The sequence below is a fragment of the Penicillium odoratum genome (genome assembly GCF_028828045.1).
Source record: "Penicillium odoratum strain IBT 22623 chromosome Unknown utg000006l_segment0_segment0, whole genome shotgun sequence".
Lineage (NCBI taxonomy): Eukaryota > Fungi > Ascomycota > Eurotiomycetes > Eurotiales > Aspergillaceae > Penicillium > Penicillium odoratum.
In genome coordinates this window covers 3,206,876-3,226,416 of record NW_026643148.1, presented here as the reverse complement: position 1 = coordinate 3,226,416, position 19,541 = coordinate 3,206,876, and the positions used below count along the sequence as shown (strand labels likewise).

General features: G+C 47.2%; 3 protein-coding genes across 3 annotated transcripts; 1 reads left to right on the top strand and 2 right to left on the bottom strand.

The window, feature by feature from the left end:
• Positions 1-15,886: 15,886 nt before the first annotated feature.
• N7520_009635 (uncharacterized protein) lies at positions 15,887-16,243 on the top strand (the record flags this gene model as incomplete). Its single annotated transcript, XM_057143569.1, has 1 exon — positions 15,887-16,243. One exon carries the CDS (start codon positions 15,887-15,889, stop codon positions 16,241-16,243), a length of 357 nt encoding a protein of 118 aa, XP_056992857.1.
• A 550-nt stretch (positions 16,244-16,793) lies between these two features.
• Positions 16,794-17,470, bottom strand: N7520_009634 (uncharacterized protein; the record flags this gene model as incomplete). Its single annotated transcript, XM_057143568.1, has 2 exons — positions 16,794-17,177; positions 17,228-17,470. The coding sequence occupies 2 exons, from the start codon at positions 17,468-17,470 to the stop codon at positions 16,794-16,796; spliced, it is 627 nt and encodes a 208-aa protein (XP_056992856.1).
• Positions 17,471-18,470: 1,000 nt separating this feature from the next.
• On the bottom strand, positions 18,471-19,181 carry N7520_009633 (uncharacterized protein; the record flags this gene model as incomplete). The annotated part of the gene is made up of 1 exon (XM_057143567.1): positions 18,471-19,181. One exon carries the CDS (start codon positions 19,179-19,181, stop codon positions 18,471-18,473), a length of 711 nt encoding a protein of 236 aa, XP_056992855.1.
• Between the last annotated feature and the right edge of the window lie 360 nt (positions 19,182-19,541).

The window sequence follows — 19,541 nt, the reverse complement described above, 5'->3', positions numbered from 1 at the left end:
ACGCTGATGATCATCAGCAGATAGCAAAAGTGGGTCACGCAATCTGATCTAATTCTCCCACGCACAATGTTTTCTCACGCACGGCCATCGCAGTCACCTGATTGCTGGACTTGGCTGGGAAGGTAAAATTCCGTAATATTTACATACGGGTGGTGGGGCTGGCGTTGGATGAAACGATGGTTGTATTCTATAGACGCCAAGATATATGATTGTAATCTTCAAGTGTATTCAACGTAATAAATCCATTCCATTTTGTATCTCTCCTCTGCCAAGAATTTCGCTCAGGTCTATGTTTTCGCATCCTATATAATTTTGATGATATACGAAGATGAACTAAGCGACCAGAAAGGCCAAATCACCCACTCACATCTTCTCTACTGATCTTACACGTCTTGGTGGGTGGTCTTGGCGCCACAGTCGTCCATGGCTGACATCGCGGTAGTCCGTGTAGTCCAGTAATTCACCACCGGGACAAGGTAATAGTTTTGGCTCTAAACAGTACTCATACTAAATGTCAACTCATCATCGCATTCGCTGTTATTAGATAACACCGCGCATGTAGATAAATAGTAATGATGGTTGAATGTGCAGGTACCTCGCAGCTTAGCTTGTAAGCCCGGTCAAGGATGGAGTTCCATGGCTCCTGGTCCAGGATGTTATATCGATAGTGGGTCTTGCACCACATGGGAATTCTGAAAAGGGATCGACGCCTTTCCAGAGGACAGGCTGGCGTTTGGTTGGTCAGGCGTGGTGGGGTTGTGAGTCATGATGGACTGTAGATGCCTCACCAATCAAGGTTGTTGGAAACAGAAGTGCAGCGGGTCCGTGGCCGGTAAGTTTGAGCGGTAGGAGCAGGGCCCGCAGATCAGCCTAAGTCTTGCCCGGGTAAAGGTACTCGTGAAGTCTCAGGTTTTGTCCTGCCAAGCGCGTCGATTACAGAGATGAGCAAGAAGATACTTTGTAGTATTCGCACCAATTAATTGACCTTTCATCAAGAATTTACCAATGGCTAAAGTATCGTCAGGAATAGGGTGCATAAGATGACAGGTGGAAAGTGGGACGGCGAGATCGAAATGATCGGCCGGCACCTTAAACCTTAAAGGGAGTGGTTTTATTGGGGCTGCCTCACAATGCCTGTAGCCTCACCATGTCTTGTCGGAACAATGGATCATGTAATCAACTTTATTAGTCAGCGTACCACATGTTAAATTGCTGTGGTGGAGACTAGAGAATACCAGACAAGTACACAGACGTGACCCATACCATTGGTACATGCTGTTCGACCCTGATTAGGCTTTATCACGGGCCTGTCCATGGACAGAGACCCCTTGTCCATGTCCACCATGGACAGGGGGCCTTTGTCCATGTCCATGACGGGCATGCCCACGGGCCTAAAAAAGCCCGTGGGGGCCTGATTTTGCTAGTTTCTGCCTGATTTTTCTTGCATAATCTGATGACTTATCCGAAATTAATTTTGTTATTTACCCCTGTTTTCGTCAAAACACATACCACCTACCCTATTATCTATCTTCTCTATTGTATTTTTATGAAATATCCCTGTTGATGGATAGATAATATATATCTTTATTAGTATAACAGCTATTTTTAATAGATAAGGGAAGGGTATAGGGTATATTATAGAGTAGTGGTTAATAACCCTGCTGAGGTATGAAGATATATATTTCGTACATGCATACCCTCACTATGTTTCTGGTCATACCATCTTTAGTACTAAATTTACCCCAAAAGTGCGTTTTTGAACTATTTCAAAGTAGAATCTAATGAATTAGACCCCCTGTTATCTATATTCTTTATTCAATTGATAAAAAATAGCTAGAAATAGTATAAAAGTTCGGATGAAAGGTTCGAATTGTTAGACTTAGACAATTTTTCTCAGCAAATACTAGCCCCACTTAGTATAATTTACCCCTTTTACTCTCTTCTCTTATTATTCTCTTATTCTTCTCTCCTACCTACCCCTTACATATACCCCATATGTCTCAATTATCACTTTATAGTGATAGTTATGATGGTATCGATCCATCTGATTCTATATCATCTGTTCAGCTACCATACCCCCTACTACCACCACCACCCCTCCCACCAGCAATTCGGACTATTAAACTTCAAACTTTTGAATATGCTATCTGGACAAAGGTAGAAAGTCGAAATTTCGTTGATTGGTGGCTGAAAACCCAGTATGGGACTAAACCAGCTAGCAATTCAATGAAATGGGACCGAAAACGTCAATCTTCTGAGATTTGGGTAAGTCTACAGCAAGTTGCTAGCCTACAGACTGGAGAACCTAAGGTTATGTGTATTCACTGTAATACCTTACTTGTGCACCCTAATTGGAAGGCAACTGGTACAAATACAGTCCGGCGGCATTTACAGAGCTGCCTAATAAGGGTAAAGCGCCCTAGCATTCAGCATCTTATGCAGAAAGCGGTAAATAGATCTTTTTTCTTCTTATCCCATCTTTTCACCCTATCTTTTTTTCAGACAAAAAAGCTAATAAGCTATTTAATAATAGACCCCAAGGTCCCCAACCACCAATCCTACCATACCCTTCTCAGACGATCTATGGAAAAAGCAGCTTTTGACTACTTTTACTAGTCTAAACCTCCCTTTTCACCTAATCGAAAGCCCACACTTCCAGAATCTTCTACAGCTTACCCAATCAGCACCTTCTATCCTGTCTTTCCCCTGTGGTCAGACAATTCAACGCTGGTTAGAAAAAGCGACAATTTCACAACAAAGAGCTATCCTCGATACCCTACCCCCTACTTCGAAGCTCTCGCTTAGCCTCGACTGTTGGACCTCCCCCTTTCAGCAAGCATTTATCGCCATAACAGGCTATTTTCTTGACGAATCATGGGAGTATAGAGAAGTGCTTTTAGGGTTTGAGCCCCTATTAGGGACCCATTCAGGTGAAAACCTTGCAAAAGTAGTGCAAACTACTATTGAAGCATATGATTTATCAGACCGAATTTTAGCTATTACAGCTGATAACGCGTCAAATAATCATACTTTAGTCACATCTCTCCAAGCTGAATACCCTACATGCTCATTTATCAGAAATCCTTGTATGGCCCACGTGATTCAGCTAAGCCTAAAGCAGCTGCTTGGACAGATGAAAGCAGGCCCTGAGAATGATACAATTGACCTTATTTGGTCTGAAGATCTCTCCCGCAGCAAAAGGGGTATAGAGGGTATAGCTAAAACTCTTCAAAAAGCTCGGAATTTAGCTATCTATATCAACGCAAGCCCACAACGACGAGACACGTTCTTAGGGCTTCAAGATCCAACGAAAGTACGCTTATTTCTACTTCAAGACGTCCGGACTCGGTGGAATTCGACCTTTTTGACGCTACAGCGAGCTAAGCGAGTTCGGACAGAGCTTGATCGGTATTGCTTAATATCAGAGCTTACTGAAATGAAGCTTTCTTCAGACGAATGGCAGCAAATCGACTATTTACTGTATATTACAGAGCCTTTTTACCAGTTTACCACAGTTCTGTGCAAAACAAAGGATATTACTATCCATACTGTCTTCCAAATCTACAATAAGCTGTTTGCCCATCTGGAAGCTTCGATTCGGAAGCTGCGGCGGAAAAAGGTAAGTTTCATCCGGTCTTTTTTTCATTCATCCGATCTTTTTAGTCAAAAAAGCTGATATCTTCTCTTTAGATTCCATGGAAGCAGCATATGCTTCAAGCCCTAGAAGCAGCTAAGGCTAAGCTCTCTGACTATTATAGTCAGACGGATAGCCCTGAGCTTGGTAACCTATATGCACATGGGACAATCCTTGCCCCTCAGCATAAGCTCCACTTCTTTCAAACCCCTGATTGGTCAGATCAAGATTATGCTAGTCAATATGAGATAAGCTTAAAAGATCGGATCAAAAACTATCAAAGCAAATCTACTAGTCATACTAGTATACCCTCTATCATACTTCAGCAGAGTGAGCTTGAAAGCTTACTAACCCCAGAAGTGCAGAGTCCTTTCGTCCAAGATGAGTTATCTCACTATCTTCAATCAGGTAATTTACACTTATTACTACTTTTACTACTTTTTTTGCTTCTTTTTAGCACTTTTTAGCACTTTTTGGCTAAAAGCTAATAATTTGTGTCTATAGGCATGACCCTTCTGAATCCTCGACAATTTTGGAAAGAAAATGAGACCAAATACCCAATTCTTGCGCAAATTGCACGTGATATCTTTTCTATCCCCGCTACGGGTGCTGGGGTAGAAAGGCTTTTTAACTCAGCACGTGATATCTGCCACTATCGGCGTGGTCGTCTGAAGGCTAGTACGATTAGAGATCTTATGCTCTATAGTCGTGCTACCAAATTTGAGATAGAAGAGACAGAGCTTGCTTTTATCCGATCTTTAGAAGAGGGTGAAGAGAGTGAAAAGGGTGAAAAGGGTGAGATTCAAGGGCAAAAGGGTGAAATTAGTGATAATGAAGAGAGTGAGAGTGAGAGAGAGTATGTGAGAGAGAGTGTGAGGTCGAAGAGAAAAAGAGGGGTTTCATCCGAAGAAAGTTCGGATGAAAGTGCGGATGATAGGTATTTGCCCGCATCTCGCACATCTGGTCGTGTACGGAAGCGCCCTGACCAGCCAATTGGCTTTCATGTAATTAATTAGGTGTTTTTAGTTATTATTTATTGAAATTTGTCTATTAAATTTTATCAGATCAATAAGGGTTACCGGTTTCTACAGAAATGATCGACTCCTGAAATTTCAGGCAGTTGGGTTTTTGTGCACAAAAACCTATCTTTATTGGTGACCTCACGCAGTCAAGAGGAGCAAGAAGAGTTTAGTTTGGCCGCAACGGGTTACCTGTCGCTGCGGTCGTAGACCGTGGCGTCAGATAGGCCCCGTCCGCGCTCCCTTAAAGGGAGGCAATGTGTCTGTATTGTAGTGGATTCTATATACAGAGGGAAGGTGGGAGGGACAAAATTGACACTTGACTGCCTGAGAGATGACGAGCTACCCGCAGAGGCCATCAACTGACTCTCGTGAGGCAGTTGTAGGAGAGGACAAGAGGCCCTCGGAAATGTCGGTGTAGATATCACGTGAGGCTACAGACATGGTGAGGCTACAGGCATTGTGAGGCAACCCCAATAAAACCACTCCCTCTTAGTAGTAAAAGTATGTATTTTATTTATGGTAATTAACAGCTAGAATACTAAAAATACAGCATATTTTTCATAAATTATGCCTAAAAATAAGCTCCACTTTCACGGGCCTTACGGGCTTTTCTTGGCGGGCCTGTCCATGGACAAATCACTTTTTGTCCACCTGGACAGGCCCGCGGGCCGTCCACACGGGCATGCCCACGGGCCTGCTAAAGTCTAATACAAGCTTGATTATGGGGTCTTGAATGAGCATTCTAGGATCGCAAAAGCTCCCAGGACTGGTCAAAATGATCCTAAAACCAAGCTTTCTGTAGATGGGATAGGTCTTCAGGGGTCTGGGACTGATTCCGAGTGTTTTCCAAATCATCTTCCTTTGCACGCTAGGCCGTACTCTTCCTCGTCAATTTTGTCTTGTCACTCAAAGCTATAAATGTATTGTCCTTTTCCCTTATCCTCCGATCTCAAAAATCACCGCTGCAACAATTGTGGAAGCTAAAATGACTGCCAAAACCCATGATTATGTGGAACTGCCTCCACAGGACCTGTCTGTGGAGAAATCTATGTTTCGGCTGCGTAAGTCGCTCAAGCCGATCTTCGCGAGTATCATCTAATCTATGCCTCTAGGTGTTTTTTCCTTCGTGTGAATCCAAGCTCGACGAAAATTCATACGGCGATCAATGGACCAACTTAGAGACAAGCGATTTGCACCGACTATCCAGGGCAATCACCACTCTGCCTGACCAATCCCTGAAATGGCTGCTGGGAATAGGGGTGACTATACACTATCAAATTTCCCTCATCCAGCATCAGGTAGCCATGAGCCTCTCTGGACCACCCTCCTTCTTGATCTGTCCCATATTTGAAATTGCCTGTGCTGGCGAGGTTTTGTCGCAGCCTCCAATATACCTGCAGCCACCTCTTCGTGCCAACACGGACATGAAATACGAGAATCCGCAATGGCTTAGGGTTGCTGGGGATTCAAACAGCTCGATTCTCTATGTGGGGGAGACCAAGTACTTCAGAAAGCTTGTGAATGCACCTGGGAGATATTTGCGTTCCTAGCGCTTTTTGCATTCGGATTTGTTCTATTTATTCTGTCTTATCATAATACATTCAAAATGACTCTGGTTATCGATCGCCATATCTGTACCAATGGATAGTGTGATAATCGCATTTCTACATTCTGTAATATCAGTCCCGAAAAGCATAGACAGACATCAGGTATAGAATCGTAGTCACTGGGCGCCCCTTGACCGTTGATCTCAGTAGATCTGGAATTCCAACATCAAAGGCTCTCTGGCTAGCATTGGCCGAAGTCCGTCTGATGGTCTCAATCATCGATGTGTGTTGTCCCAGGCAGGTCAAAATAAGAGCTGTAGCACCACAATCAATGCAGCATGGCTGCAGTACACTCAGTGGAAATCTTTTGAGTGGGCGATGGCCTAGACCCTGAAGATTCGATCATCAACAAGTGAAGCGACTTACTCAGAACACAGCATGATCGCCGGCCTCTGTTTTGAATCAACAGCCAATCCTGAAGTGCAGATGATGGTGACAACGGTGCATACTGTCGCAGTCGAGCGATGATCGCTGCCCATCGTGTTCAACTGTTGAAAATAAGGTCGTTGAGACAAGGTTGATCGTTGATCAACGCTCTTCAGACACAATAATACTTAAATTAAATATAAAAAAAAAAAAAAAAACCAGTTTAAAAATTTATTATTATTTTAAAATTCCAGAAATTGACTTGACATCTTTGGAACAGTCTTTGAACAGTCACCCGTCAAGTGCGTTACATTGTTACGACACAATGTGCACATACTCGCTATCCTCGAATAACGCATCCTTCCCGCGGGGAAGATCATCACTCGACATGAACATAGCAGTGGCAGACGAAAGTCTGTGGTATTAGGCTGCTCGGAAATCGTCGCGACTGCAGGACGCTTGATCAGCACGATCAGTGTAGCAATCTCTTCGATGAATCCGATAATGCGGCCAACCCATTTGGCGAGAGACATGGGCTCCTCGTTTGAGCATACCGAGTGACGGGTATGCCGTCTCGACATGGACACGCGAGCTCGGCGGCATGTAATCAACTGCAGTGAAGTGGCAGTTCCGCCATCGCCTCAAGGTCAAATGCCGACACCGAGTATCCCTCGCCAATCCCGACAACTGGGGGGTATCAGTGACCAACTTTCAACCGAGATGCCAATTATGAAGACCGCATTCACACTACAAATGGCTGGCCGGGTGATGAATGGCGAACAATCTATATCCCATGCACTCCTGCTTGGTTTTCCCGGTAGCAGCCCTCGTCACGTAGACTGAGGTGGGGATCCGAGACGGGAATCATCACAAATACCGTCGGCCCGCAAGCCCAAATATTGAGCATTCGGTCTTTTGCCAGGCCAGGCTTTCCAAAGGGTCACCTTGACGATTGGGCAGTCCCAAGATGAGATTTTTCACTTTGGGATTCTGCACTCGTCACCCATTTTCCAATCGCCCGTCAAAACGCTGATCAGTCATCGGATAAATGTGAGTCAAAAGTCCCTTTCCTGATCTGTGAGCTAAGTTATCCCCAACAGAATTTGTCCCGGTGAAACCCAAAGCACGCCATCACCGCCGCAGGCATTAGACTGCCTTATTTCGGAATGCAGCTCATTTCAAAGTACACGTTGTCGGTTTCTCAAACGAAAGTGCATGCTGAGCGACATTCTCACGAAGGACTGACCGCCACGGTTGGCTGGTTCAAGTCAGTGCCATGGCTGGACTTGGTCGGTCTTGAGTCAGCTTTGTGGGAGTTTGCTTGTGGGAGTTTGCTTGTGGGAGTTTGCTTGTGGGAGTTGGCTTGTGGGAGTTGGCTTGTGGGAGTTGGCTCGTGGGCATCGATTTGTGGGAATCGGCTTGTGGAAGTTAGCTTGTGGGCATCGGTACGTGAAAAGCGGCTCGTGGGAGTGGGCTCGTGGGTATTGATATGTGGGATTCGGCTCGTGGAAGTTGTTCGACCAGGACTAGGGGGAAAATCAGATACCTCTGCTCGAGGCATGCTTCATAGCCCTTCCAGTCGGCTACAGCTGTGATATCAATTAAGAGAAAGAGAGAGAGGTCCAAAGCGATCTTATGAGCTGACTAGAGCGAGCATTGGTCGAGTCCAAATTTGGACACCAGCAGAGCCACTGCGTGGTCTGTGTTATCTACCGGGCTTCATCAGAGGGATCAAACATAAGGTAAAGTCGAGTATTACAAGCGGTGAGGAGATCCGATGTCGACTGACTTATTTCAAACGGCCACTGTCATGTGCAGACCAACTCCGCCGGACGTCGCGTAAACAACACTGCAACGCGCGTCTGGGACGGCCTCACCGCCTTTGTCGTCGCGTCAGACTGTGGACGGGAACGCCAGTCCAACCTCTCTCGCCTTGGAGACACCAGGCTGATTTCCATCCATGAGGGTGCGAGTGCCGACACCATTCGACATTCTTGCTCGACAAGCAGCTCAGCTTGCGAAAGTTTATCATTCTTGGCGACCCTGCCTCCCTGCTGCGCGACCGACTATTACCGATCTACGTACACTGCAGTAGTCGAGCGAATATGCCTTCCAGGCTGATCCAGTCGGCATTTGCGGTAACATGCAAGTAGATGCCGTCACCATGTCTTCGGTCCGGTCGAGAGAAGACGATACTCGAAACTTGAGTAGAGGTTCAACAAAGGGATTCATTTCATGCAATGAGAATCTTGATGGATGTGCTCTCTTCATGGGCTGATTGGACGTGACTATCAAGCGGCACGTATGACATTGCGCCCGCTGGTACTTGGTCTTTTGTCGGTGGAGCGACATGTCCAAGGGTGGGTGAGATGAAGCCACATCTGCCCAGCTATGCAGTGCAGTCTGCGAGCTCGGCAACTTTGGCTCAATCCAAGCCCTTCAGAAGCCTTCCGTACTGATCTTGTCAGTCGTTCTGAGGTCTGGGAGGTCTCAGATAACCAAATTCCGCCGTCCCTCCCAGTATCGGTCAAATTGCGGTTCTGCTCGAGCTATTCAAAGTGATTGGAGGTCTCGAAATGCTTGTGTCCTCTCAAACGGCTGTCACGTGACACGTGCTACGGCCCCGATGCTGCTGAAGAGAAGTCGATTTGAGCTTCCAAAAATCCATGCCCATTTTATTGGCGAATCGAAAGGTTCAGAGAATTTGGTCCTCGGTGGTATCAATTTCGCCCAGGATTTCACGGTGCCAGGTGTGGGGATCTATGAAGAGGAAGCTATCATTGTGTAAGGCTACCCGTCGAACTGCCATGGCAGAACAAAGAAGGGGTCTTGCGCATTGGTGCTTGATATCTAGCTCCGTTGCCTGTCATTCAGGTACAACAGTGGGAGTTGCGCTACAGTGATGTGGTGTGAGATGCGAGCTCGCCGTCTCTACGTTGCATCATGACGGCACGCGTCCACATCGCAGTCTTGAGCATCTAATTATGTAGCTATGTCTTTCATCCCGATGGGCAGCTTTGCGTCGCTGTGTAGCTGATGTCTTGCGATGCATTGCTCCCACAAGGCTTCGAATCACGCGTGAGCTGCTGACTCACGAAGCAAGACTGCAAGGCTCTTTCGTGGCATTCTCAAATGCTTTCATCTAGTTCTAAGACGAGTGCTCGTCATGCTGGGCAAAGTCTAGGCCGGTGATGCAGGGCTCATTATGCTTTCGTCCTGCATGCTGCTTTTTCAACCGCCTGCGTAATTCCCTGATAACACTCGATGGTGTATCCTTTTCGTAGACTGATGACTGCTGTTTGTGAGACACATGCAGTAGACCGACTTGTTCGATGTCCGGGATGGTAGCCTTGTCAGTGTGTGGGACAGGAGAAGCTCGCAACGTAGACGTACACAAAGGATGTGAATGGTGTCATTTCATCGGATCTAGGGCTCACGCGCAGTGATGTGGGACTCAACGGTCGGGCTGCTGAGCATTAGTTTCATGTTTGTATCATACGTGGTCGACTTCGAATCAACTTGATCCCAATTGTCTCATGATGTGTCGCAGTCGTACTCAGAAGAGACTGGTGTAGACTTATTGGTCATATTTTTGTGAGACCGCTAGAAATCCCAGTCACGCATGCGATTTAGATGTCATACAGTAGTATACGTAGTGCTAAAAAAAAATGTTGTTCGTTCATTGGAGGTGTCATACATTGTATACATGTGGTACAGTATATATACAGTATCGGGAAGTTTGAGCCGAGTGGATTCTTGGTGTAGATTACTGGGATTTTTGACATGATCTAGCTTTCTGTATGGAATATAATTATCGACCGTTTGTCAAAAGTCTGTTTCTTGTCAAGGAGGACTTAACAACGGCTGTTGGTCTGAGAAAAATCAGTGCTGTGGGCGGGATCTTCCTCCAAGTCGGACGGAGCGTGCGCGAGGGAAGACACACCGCCTGAGCGCCTCACCCCGTTTGACAACAACACGTCCAGACTCAGCTTTTTTGCCCATCGACGCATCGGCACCGTCATCATCGTCAAATTGTCTTCAGTGCTGGCCACTATTTTCCAGGCTGGTCACGGTTTCAAGCTGGTCACCATTTCAAGCTGGTCACGGTTTCAAGCTGGTCACGGTTTCAAGCTGGTCACGGTTTCAAGCTGGTCACGGTTTCAAGCTGGTCACGGTTTCAAGCTGGTCACGGTTTCAAGCTGGTCACGGTTTCAAGCTGGTCACCATTTCAAGCTGGTCACCTTTTCAAGCTGGTCACGGTTTCAAGCTGGTCACGGTTTCAAGCTGGTCACGGTTTCAAGCTGGTCACGGTTTCAAGCTGGTCACGTTTCAAGCTGGTCACTGTTCATGAAGTTGTGCTCGATTGTTTACCAACGCTCATTCAACTGTTCACATAGCATTTCAACTGTTAAAAAGCCGGTGAACTGTTTGGAAAGCCGGTCAACTGTTGAGGAAGCCGTTTAACCGTTTAGACAGCCGGCTCAACTGTTTACCAGAGCAGACTCAACTGTCTACACACGCTCATTCAACTGTTGATGAGAAAAGTTCAACTATTTACCAGGCCCGGCTCAACTATTTATCAGAGCAGACTCAACTTTTTACGCACGCTCATGCAACGGTTCACGACGCTCAGTCAACTATCACCGAAGCAGGCTGGTTGCCACCATGGACTATTGATCACCGCATCTACCCGTCACCACCAAAGCCAACCTCAACAGTCATCTTGGGTTTCCAGACTTCTGAGACACACGTGAATAATGCGTTCTTGCCCAAATGTGATGATCTTTGACCGAGCGACCAGCCTGGATGTGTGTGTATACATGCTCTACGTGTGTATACATCTTGTGAGATCGGATTCTGGACTTGATACTACAATGCACGGCGAATTCGGTAAGAGCAAAATTCTGGGTTTGTTCGTTCTCTATACAACGTTATCTAGAAGTGAAAACAGGCTCTGAATGCGCTCTCCTGGCCCTACTGCCGGTCTCTTCGCCCATGGCCTGAGCCTACACAAGTGAACTATCGATGTTGGCGCAGGTCTTGGCTTCTTCAACTGCAGAGCGAGAGTTGAATACTGGTCCCTAGCACCACGTAGAGGTGCCTGCACTTTGCTAGAGTCTCTTGGTTTCGCAGCTGTCCCCTGCGGAGCACTTGATTTCGCAGAGCATCGTACTGCGGAGTCCCTTGGTCTCGCAGCTGTCCCCTGCGGAGCACTTGGTTTCGCAGAGCATCGTACTGCGGAGTCCCTTGGTGTCGCAGCTGTCCCCTGCGGAGCACTTGATTTCGCAGAGCATCGTACTGCGGAGTCCCTTGGTGTCGCAGCTGTCCCCTGCGGAGCACTTGATTTCGCAGAGCATCGTACTGCGGAGTCCCTTGGTCTCGCAGCTGTCCCCTGCGGAGCACTTGATTTCGCAGAGCATCGTACTGCGGAGTCCCTTGGTCTCGCAGCTGTCCCCTGCGGAGCACTTGATTTCGCAGAGCATCGTACTGCGGAGTCCCTTGGTGTCGCAGCTGTCCCCTGCGGAGAACTTGTTAACGCAGCGGTCTCCTGCGGGTCTCGATTGTCATCACAGCGTCCCCCTGCGGAGTTCACTTGGTAACGCAGCGCCCCCCTGCGAGGAACAGTTGATCACGCAGAGCCTATCCTGCGAGGAACAGTTGCTAACGCAGAGCCTATCCTGCGAGGCATATTGATAACGCAGACCTATCCTGCGGGGTAGTCTTGATCTCGCAGCACCCCCCTGCGAGGCATATTGATAACGCAGACCTATCCTGCGGGGTGGACTTGTTCTCGCAGCGCCCTCCTGCGAGGCATATTGATAACGCAGACCTATCCTGCGGGGTAGTCTTGTTCTCGCAGCGCCCTCCTGCGAGGCATATTGATGACGCAGACCTATCCTGCGAAGCATGTTTGATAACGCAGAGCTTGTACTGCGGAGCCGTGGCCATGGAGACTCTCAAGCCTGCAGACAAGAGATGGAACCATGACACACGGGAGTGTGAGGAGGAAAGTCCTGATTTGTTTTGGGCCGGAAATCTCGCGCCTTTTATGCCAAATCGGCTACGTCTCTTCACAGATACCCCCTGCGCAAATCCATAGGAACGGCCACTAATTTGCGAGGGCATTGGAAAGTTACTTCGAAATCTTTGGCCAGGAGACACACCTCCCATGGATCCGTGGATGGCCTCGCGTTGTCAGGGGGGACCGCCCCTTGGTTCCATCAAACCGATCATCTAGACTGTTCATTTTCTGCGGTGGGTTACATTGGCGACTGGGTACCAGAATTGATGCAATGGATTCCATGGATACGATCGCTGTGGCAATGAAATTGCGTTACATTGCAAGTTGCGACAGATGTATTACAATACAGCATTCAAAGAGGGCTAAACGCAATGGCCATGCAAGTGCAATCATGGGTACTATTGCCATTAGTGTCGCGCATCGATCAAGAACTTCTGCAGCGCACGTTGTCCTTGTTTTTGCCAGACTCTGAGAAACCAAACAGCGGTGTTCAGCAAGATGCACGAAGGACTGGACCTTAGACCAACCCACGTGCTATTTAAGGTTTAAGGTGCCGGCCGATCATTTCGATCTCGCCGTCCCACTTTCCACCTCTCATATGCACTTTCTTCCTGTTCACGCTTTGGCCATTGGTAAACTCCTGATGAGAAGGGAAACTTCTGATAAGGTCAATCAATTGCTACGAATACTACAAAGTATCGTCTTGCTCATCTCTGTAACCGACGCGCGTGGCAGGGCAAACTTGAGAGTTCAGGAGTAACTTTCCATTTACCCTGGTAAGTACCCGGGCAAGACTTTGGCTGATCTGCGGGCCCTGCTCCTACCGCTCAAACTTACCGGCCACGGACCCGCTGCGCTCCTATTTCTAACAACCTTGATTGGTCAGGTGTGTTGGGGTGAGTCATGGTGGACTGCGGACACCTCACCAATCAGACGCCATTCTGTTCTCAAGGAAGGCGTCGATCACTTTCTAGAATTGCCATGTGGCGCAAGACCCACTGTCGATGTAACATCCTGGACCAGGAGCCATGGAACTTCATCCTTGACCGGACTTACAAACTAGCTCTAGAAACTTGCCTTTTTCTAAAATTGATATTCATAGCGAGCTAGTGTACAAATGCTGCCCATAACATGTTCTCTGGAAGCGCATAGATAAGACACCCGATAGTTGGGAATAAAGTTACATCTCAAGAACATTCTCAATTGCTAATGTGTCATGGCCTGCCTGACCTAAATCTCTATCGCATAATTGCCCTTCGCACATGTTTGGAGCAGGGATGTGACTTGCATCGTGGTACGCGGGTTGAAGGAACCGAGTTTTGACGGTCGAAAATTGCCTCCTCACTCGACCCAACGGAGAGATTCCATCGACACCTTACATTGTTTGTTCAAACGAAGCCGAGTAACTCGATCAGCTCGGTATTGAAAGACTTCACGGCATGCGAAAGATTGGATTGACCCCTTGATCTCGATCGACCCTGACTTTGGACCGCGTGAGCAGACACTTGTGAATCTTGACGTTGTTGGGCTGATCGCAGGCGTGGAGCTTCGCAGCCAACATGAGGGGTGTCTCTCCCCGATGATCAAGACAATCGACATCAATCAGCTCCTCTCTTGCAAGGCTTGCAACAGCATGAAGGTCTCCGTAGATCACGGCCAGATGCAGGAGTGTTTGGCCGCGGTGATCCTTCTGGTTGATTTTGGCCCAACGATCACGCAAGAGGATTTTCAAAATCTCATGCTGTTGACATTCTCAAATCATCAGAAGTGGCTGCTGGACCTTTCGATTGGGGCTGTAGAACTCGATATCTTTGCGGCGGAGCAGCTGTTGTACGATTGAAACACTGCTCTGCGTGATTGCCATCGACAGTGCAGTCTGACCGTAGGCATTGCATTGAGAAGTACGAAGATCACCATACTTCAACAGGAGATCGACAGCTGCGTGATCCCCTGCTTGCACGGCAAGCATCAAGGGCGTGTGTCTTCCATGTATCTCGTTGATATTCATCATGCACGTGCAGAGGTACTTTTGAAGCGCATCAGGCCTGGAGAATTTTTGCTCCAGTGGAGAGCTAGGGTTGAATGGAGCGGGCGACATGGTGGTGGTGAAGATGGATGTATTGGATGAGATCTGAGAAATGAGGTATTGTAAGATAGACAAAGGTGAAATGAAGATCTGGATGGTGGTTTATATATGCTGGCAAGGACATCCACCAGGTTGTTAGAGAGCAGTCGATATGTTCCCGCCTAGTTGACTGCATTCTTGAATAGATATGTCGACTTGGGATGCGTAGAATGAACGCTGTTTTCTGCATCGTTCGATAAATTCCACCTAGAATTCCGATGGTGCCCTATAGAAATAAGCACGACGATAATAGGTGGCTAAGAGCATAGTATGTATGGGTGCAAGAAGGTAATCCTTTAAAAGCATCGACCCGGTCCCAGGATCTGGCCTTAAGCTTCGAAAGCCACTTATGACATCATCTGAGATCTGAGACTATGGTCCCAGAAGGAAGATGCTCTGCCAGCCCTTGCCTCGATTGGGGTGGTACTGGTTGGGTTCCAGAGACTAGGTCATTACTGACTTGCGGCAAAGAATCCCGCACACATTCCGAATATTTTCATGACCGAAAATGTCGACACAGAGTGTGTTCTCCACGGATCATGTGGACTCTGAGGACGCCTTGTCTGCAAGTACGAGAAGAGGAGAATCATCGTCAAACGACACAATTCCAGTAGCCAGAGATCTTGAAAATCTGATGGGCTTGCTTGTATTCATTCCTGACCCAAATAACCCGAAGCATGCGTAAAATTAACACTCTGTTGGATCGTCATAAGCCATCCCTTTCTTGTCGAATCCCAGACTGAACTTTCGAGAAGGATTCAAAAGTGAGGCCGATCCCGAAATCTCGGCGGCCAAAACAAGATTCTTTCATTGCCAATACTACCAAAGTGAGGCATAGTCCAGCACCAAAACAATCTATTGTGAATCATTATCTTCTCCTTCTTTTTTCGATATTCGGCCCATCTGGAATCCATTCGTAGCAGCTAATACCAAATTTGGCTGACCATTTTCTGACTGCAGTCACTTTTCAGCTAACATCTAGCCTTGAGTGTGGAGTATATAAATCATCGGAAAATGGCATTCTGTCCATGGCACCTACCAACATTTTCCTCTTCAGTCAAAGAGTCTCCGAGCCTCAATCACATCCAAGAGTCATTTAATCTCCTTGAAATGGCTCCAAGAACTCGCTCGTCCAAGCACCAAGAAGACAGGAGCGATCCTGAGCGGGCGACTCTTCTGGGAAATACTTGCGACTCTCCAAAGAGGACGGTTTCCCCTAGGCCACGGCGAGATGCTTCCGGTGTTTCCCGACGGATCAAGATCCGGGACGCAGCAAAGATGACTATTCGTATGCGGATTCGGAGCCAGGCCCGCGGGCAGCAATTTTCGCTCCTAGTCGGACGGCCGGACATTGACCGAAATGGTCCCACCAAGAACGATCGACCGAAAGAAGAGACGCTCACGCCGGAAGCACTGAGATCAGATTGGATGCGCAGACTCCGCCCCAAACCGCATCGTCGCGTCTAGTCACTGGCAAGAGGAGATCAAATGGGAGAGATGACGGGAAATACAGCCGGGAATAGCGAAGACCGTATACTTTTCTCCTTTGCCGCAATCTATGTGTAATGTTTTTGCAGTGACTTTTTATCATAGAAGTCTTATCAATGAATATGGAAAGGATATCTAGATGCGTATGGAAATCATAAATAAAATACTTCAACAAACAAAGTCTCTTGATACTAGATGTCTCCCCTACATATGCATCCAGCATTCCCAAATAGATCCAAAGAAGAGGAAAAGAGAACAAATTGAGCTGATTTGATTTCAACTTTTTGATATCCACTGTCGAAGACCATGAAGATGGTAGATTTACAATGATTTGTGACCACCCAACCGCATTCCTCTTATAGAGGTCTAAGTCTTCTCGCAACCTCGAAGGGCCCCTATCTTAATCAAAATCTTTCCCAAGCCCACCTCTAAGGAGACTGCATCTCCAGGTAAAGAACTGTATGAGCCGTGCCGCTCACACGACGAATCTATCGAGTGATGCCCAGATAAAAACGGTGATCAGCTGAGTCTATCTCTTGTCAGCTTCACAGCCATCTACAGAGACCGGTGAACTTGCCTCAAGTGCGATAATCCACGATACGCGCAGAATGCCGACAATTGCAACGATCAGTAATATCATAGTCAGGACCGCCAAGTAATACCAAGTCCGCCTGAAGGTGGTTTGGCGTTCGGTCTCGTGCTGCAGGCGCCACCAATACCACATCGCCGCTGCAAAATAATCCACACAGAGGATGAAAAGACCGCCTGGGTGAACAGATTCTTTAACGAATGCTCCCACAAGAGCGACTGCCAGTGTGGCCACGGTAGAGAATATAACAAGCGTTCGGGTAAGGATAAGGAGCATTCGCGGTGCCCTTTCATATTGGCGCTGCTGAGAGTTGATTCGAAGGAACTGTAACCCATTAGCTCTGAAGGCATTTCCAAGATTCATGCAACACGTACTACTTGAAGTGGAGGCAGTATAATTGAAAACCAAAGCAGGATTCGACTCCACACCGGAGATCGATCGCTCCAGAAGAGGCCTAATAGAACAGCAAAGAGGATGCAGGACGTCGTACCCACCGCATAGTCAATCTTGTAGGCGGGCCACTTGGATCCAAAATGATACAAAACAAGTAATCTGATGAGACTGAGGAGGAGAATCACCGCCATCAAAACAGTAGGGACATTCTGTTTGAAAATCATTCTCACGGTTCCGGACGATAATGAATCTTGATTATCTCCCGGCACGCGGCAGCCTTTATGTAGCTGAGAGATGGACACACGGATCCTGATTCATCATAGCTCCAGAAAGTTGACTTTGGACTTTTCATGAGGCTTTCTAGCTTCTCTATGTGCCTCTACATCAACACATAGAATGTAGAACAACAATAGCACCTGATAGGCGGCCTTCGAAAACATACAGGCACAGTTTATTGACCGTAGCGGCGCAGCGGAGTTCAAAAAGTGTTGTCGAAAGGAAACACTTTTTGACATCCCAATGCCACATATTCTGAGCCGAAAACAAAGACAGGAGTTGATCGGAATCTGAAGACAAGACGAGAGAGAACAAGCTTGTGCTACAGAGTGCATGAAAAACTGATAGTGCGCAAATTGAAGCCATTTGATCGGCGACACAGGGTTGATCAAAAAGAGCAGAGTATTAAATTGACTACTGTATGATGAATCTGTAAGATCAGATTCCATTCGCAAACGATGAGAATGGATCTTTTTGAAATTCTGCGCAGTTGCTGTCTCGGCACCAGAGTTTCTGTGCAAAAGCAAAATCAAAGTCTAGTGCACGCCCAGTAGAACCGTTGTAAGAAATTTAAAGTACTGTATTGTCTCAACGGTTGCAAGGGACATGTCTAGTGTTTCACATAGCTCCTGATACCCACGCGATCTACATGTCAAAGGCGCAACGCGGATCGACCAGGTAGACTCAAATGTCGACCCTTTCCAGTATTAGGGACTACGTTGATTCAGTACTATGTATGCTCCTTTACCGCGCCTTCACGATAAGTCGAAAAGTAGGACGGATTGAATTGAATTGATGACCAAGGAAATGAATGTAGATACAGCATACGAAACTTCCCCAAAATCGTGGTGGCGATCCTCTTCTGCACTCGCAAAGAAAGCTCGAGAGAAGAGGAATTGTTGTAAGGACTTTTCCGACATCCGAAACAGTCGGTCCCAAACACGTAGATCAAGGCATGCGAGCAACTGCAGCCTGCAACACTGCCTTCGAATAGGCCACGAGACTATACGTCAACATCATGTACATCACGTGAAGACTGAATTTCCAGAGTCTGACAAAGCCGATGCGCTCCAGTGGCTGAAGCAAGTACAACGCGAAAGACAATGAACCGACGACGACCAACCGACCAAAAGCAATCGCCAATGGTGAGGCACCAGTCACTGGCTCAGCCAGGCCATGGATCATCGGCGTCAAAGACAACATAATCACCGATGCCAATTGAACAAAAGATGTGTCTGGGCATTTTTGGTTGTTCACATCACATAGGAGCTTTGGCGGTAGGTTTCCAATGGCGATGACCACCAACGCTGATGTATATCCGAGTTGAAGCCACAGCTGACTCGGGAAAAGAAAGACAACGGTCGGGATTGCCGTTGTACAATTCAAAAACAAAGCTCCAGCTTGCAACTTCAGCTGATTCGCAGTGGAACTTTCGTCGGAGGCGCGAAAAATCTGATGGAGGAAAACACCCAGGTACCAAAACATGACACCCACACTGAACGCAATCACCGCAAGGCCTTCTGGAATATCCTCTGGGAGTGAAGGGAAGTGGAACAGAAGAAACTGCAGCGTATAGAATAAGAAGTAAGAGAGACCAAACCCGCTGATGACGGCAGCGAGCGCGCGATCGGGCAGGTCTTGGGGTGGGATTGCATTCATTGTGAGATTGGAGTGTGAGATTGAAGTAGGAAGTCTGTTCTAGAGTGACTGGTGCATCGCTGGATTTATAGACAAGAAATGCAGCATACTGGTGACCCTGTCTTCAAGGAAGTCTGATTGCAAATTGTGTTATGCAGTTGAAAAGGTCCCAAACGGAAAGTCGAAATTTCTACATCACTTGAGCGGATAAATTAAGTGAGGCCCTCAAGGCTACTCGATCACCGTTCAAAGACCTTCGAAACGGAGTGGTGAAACTGTAAATCACTCGAGCAGACAATTTAAAGCGATATACTCAAGGCTACTCGATCATCAGTTGAAGAGTCTCGAATCACCAGTCTCGGGTATCTTAGACCCTTTCGC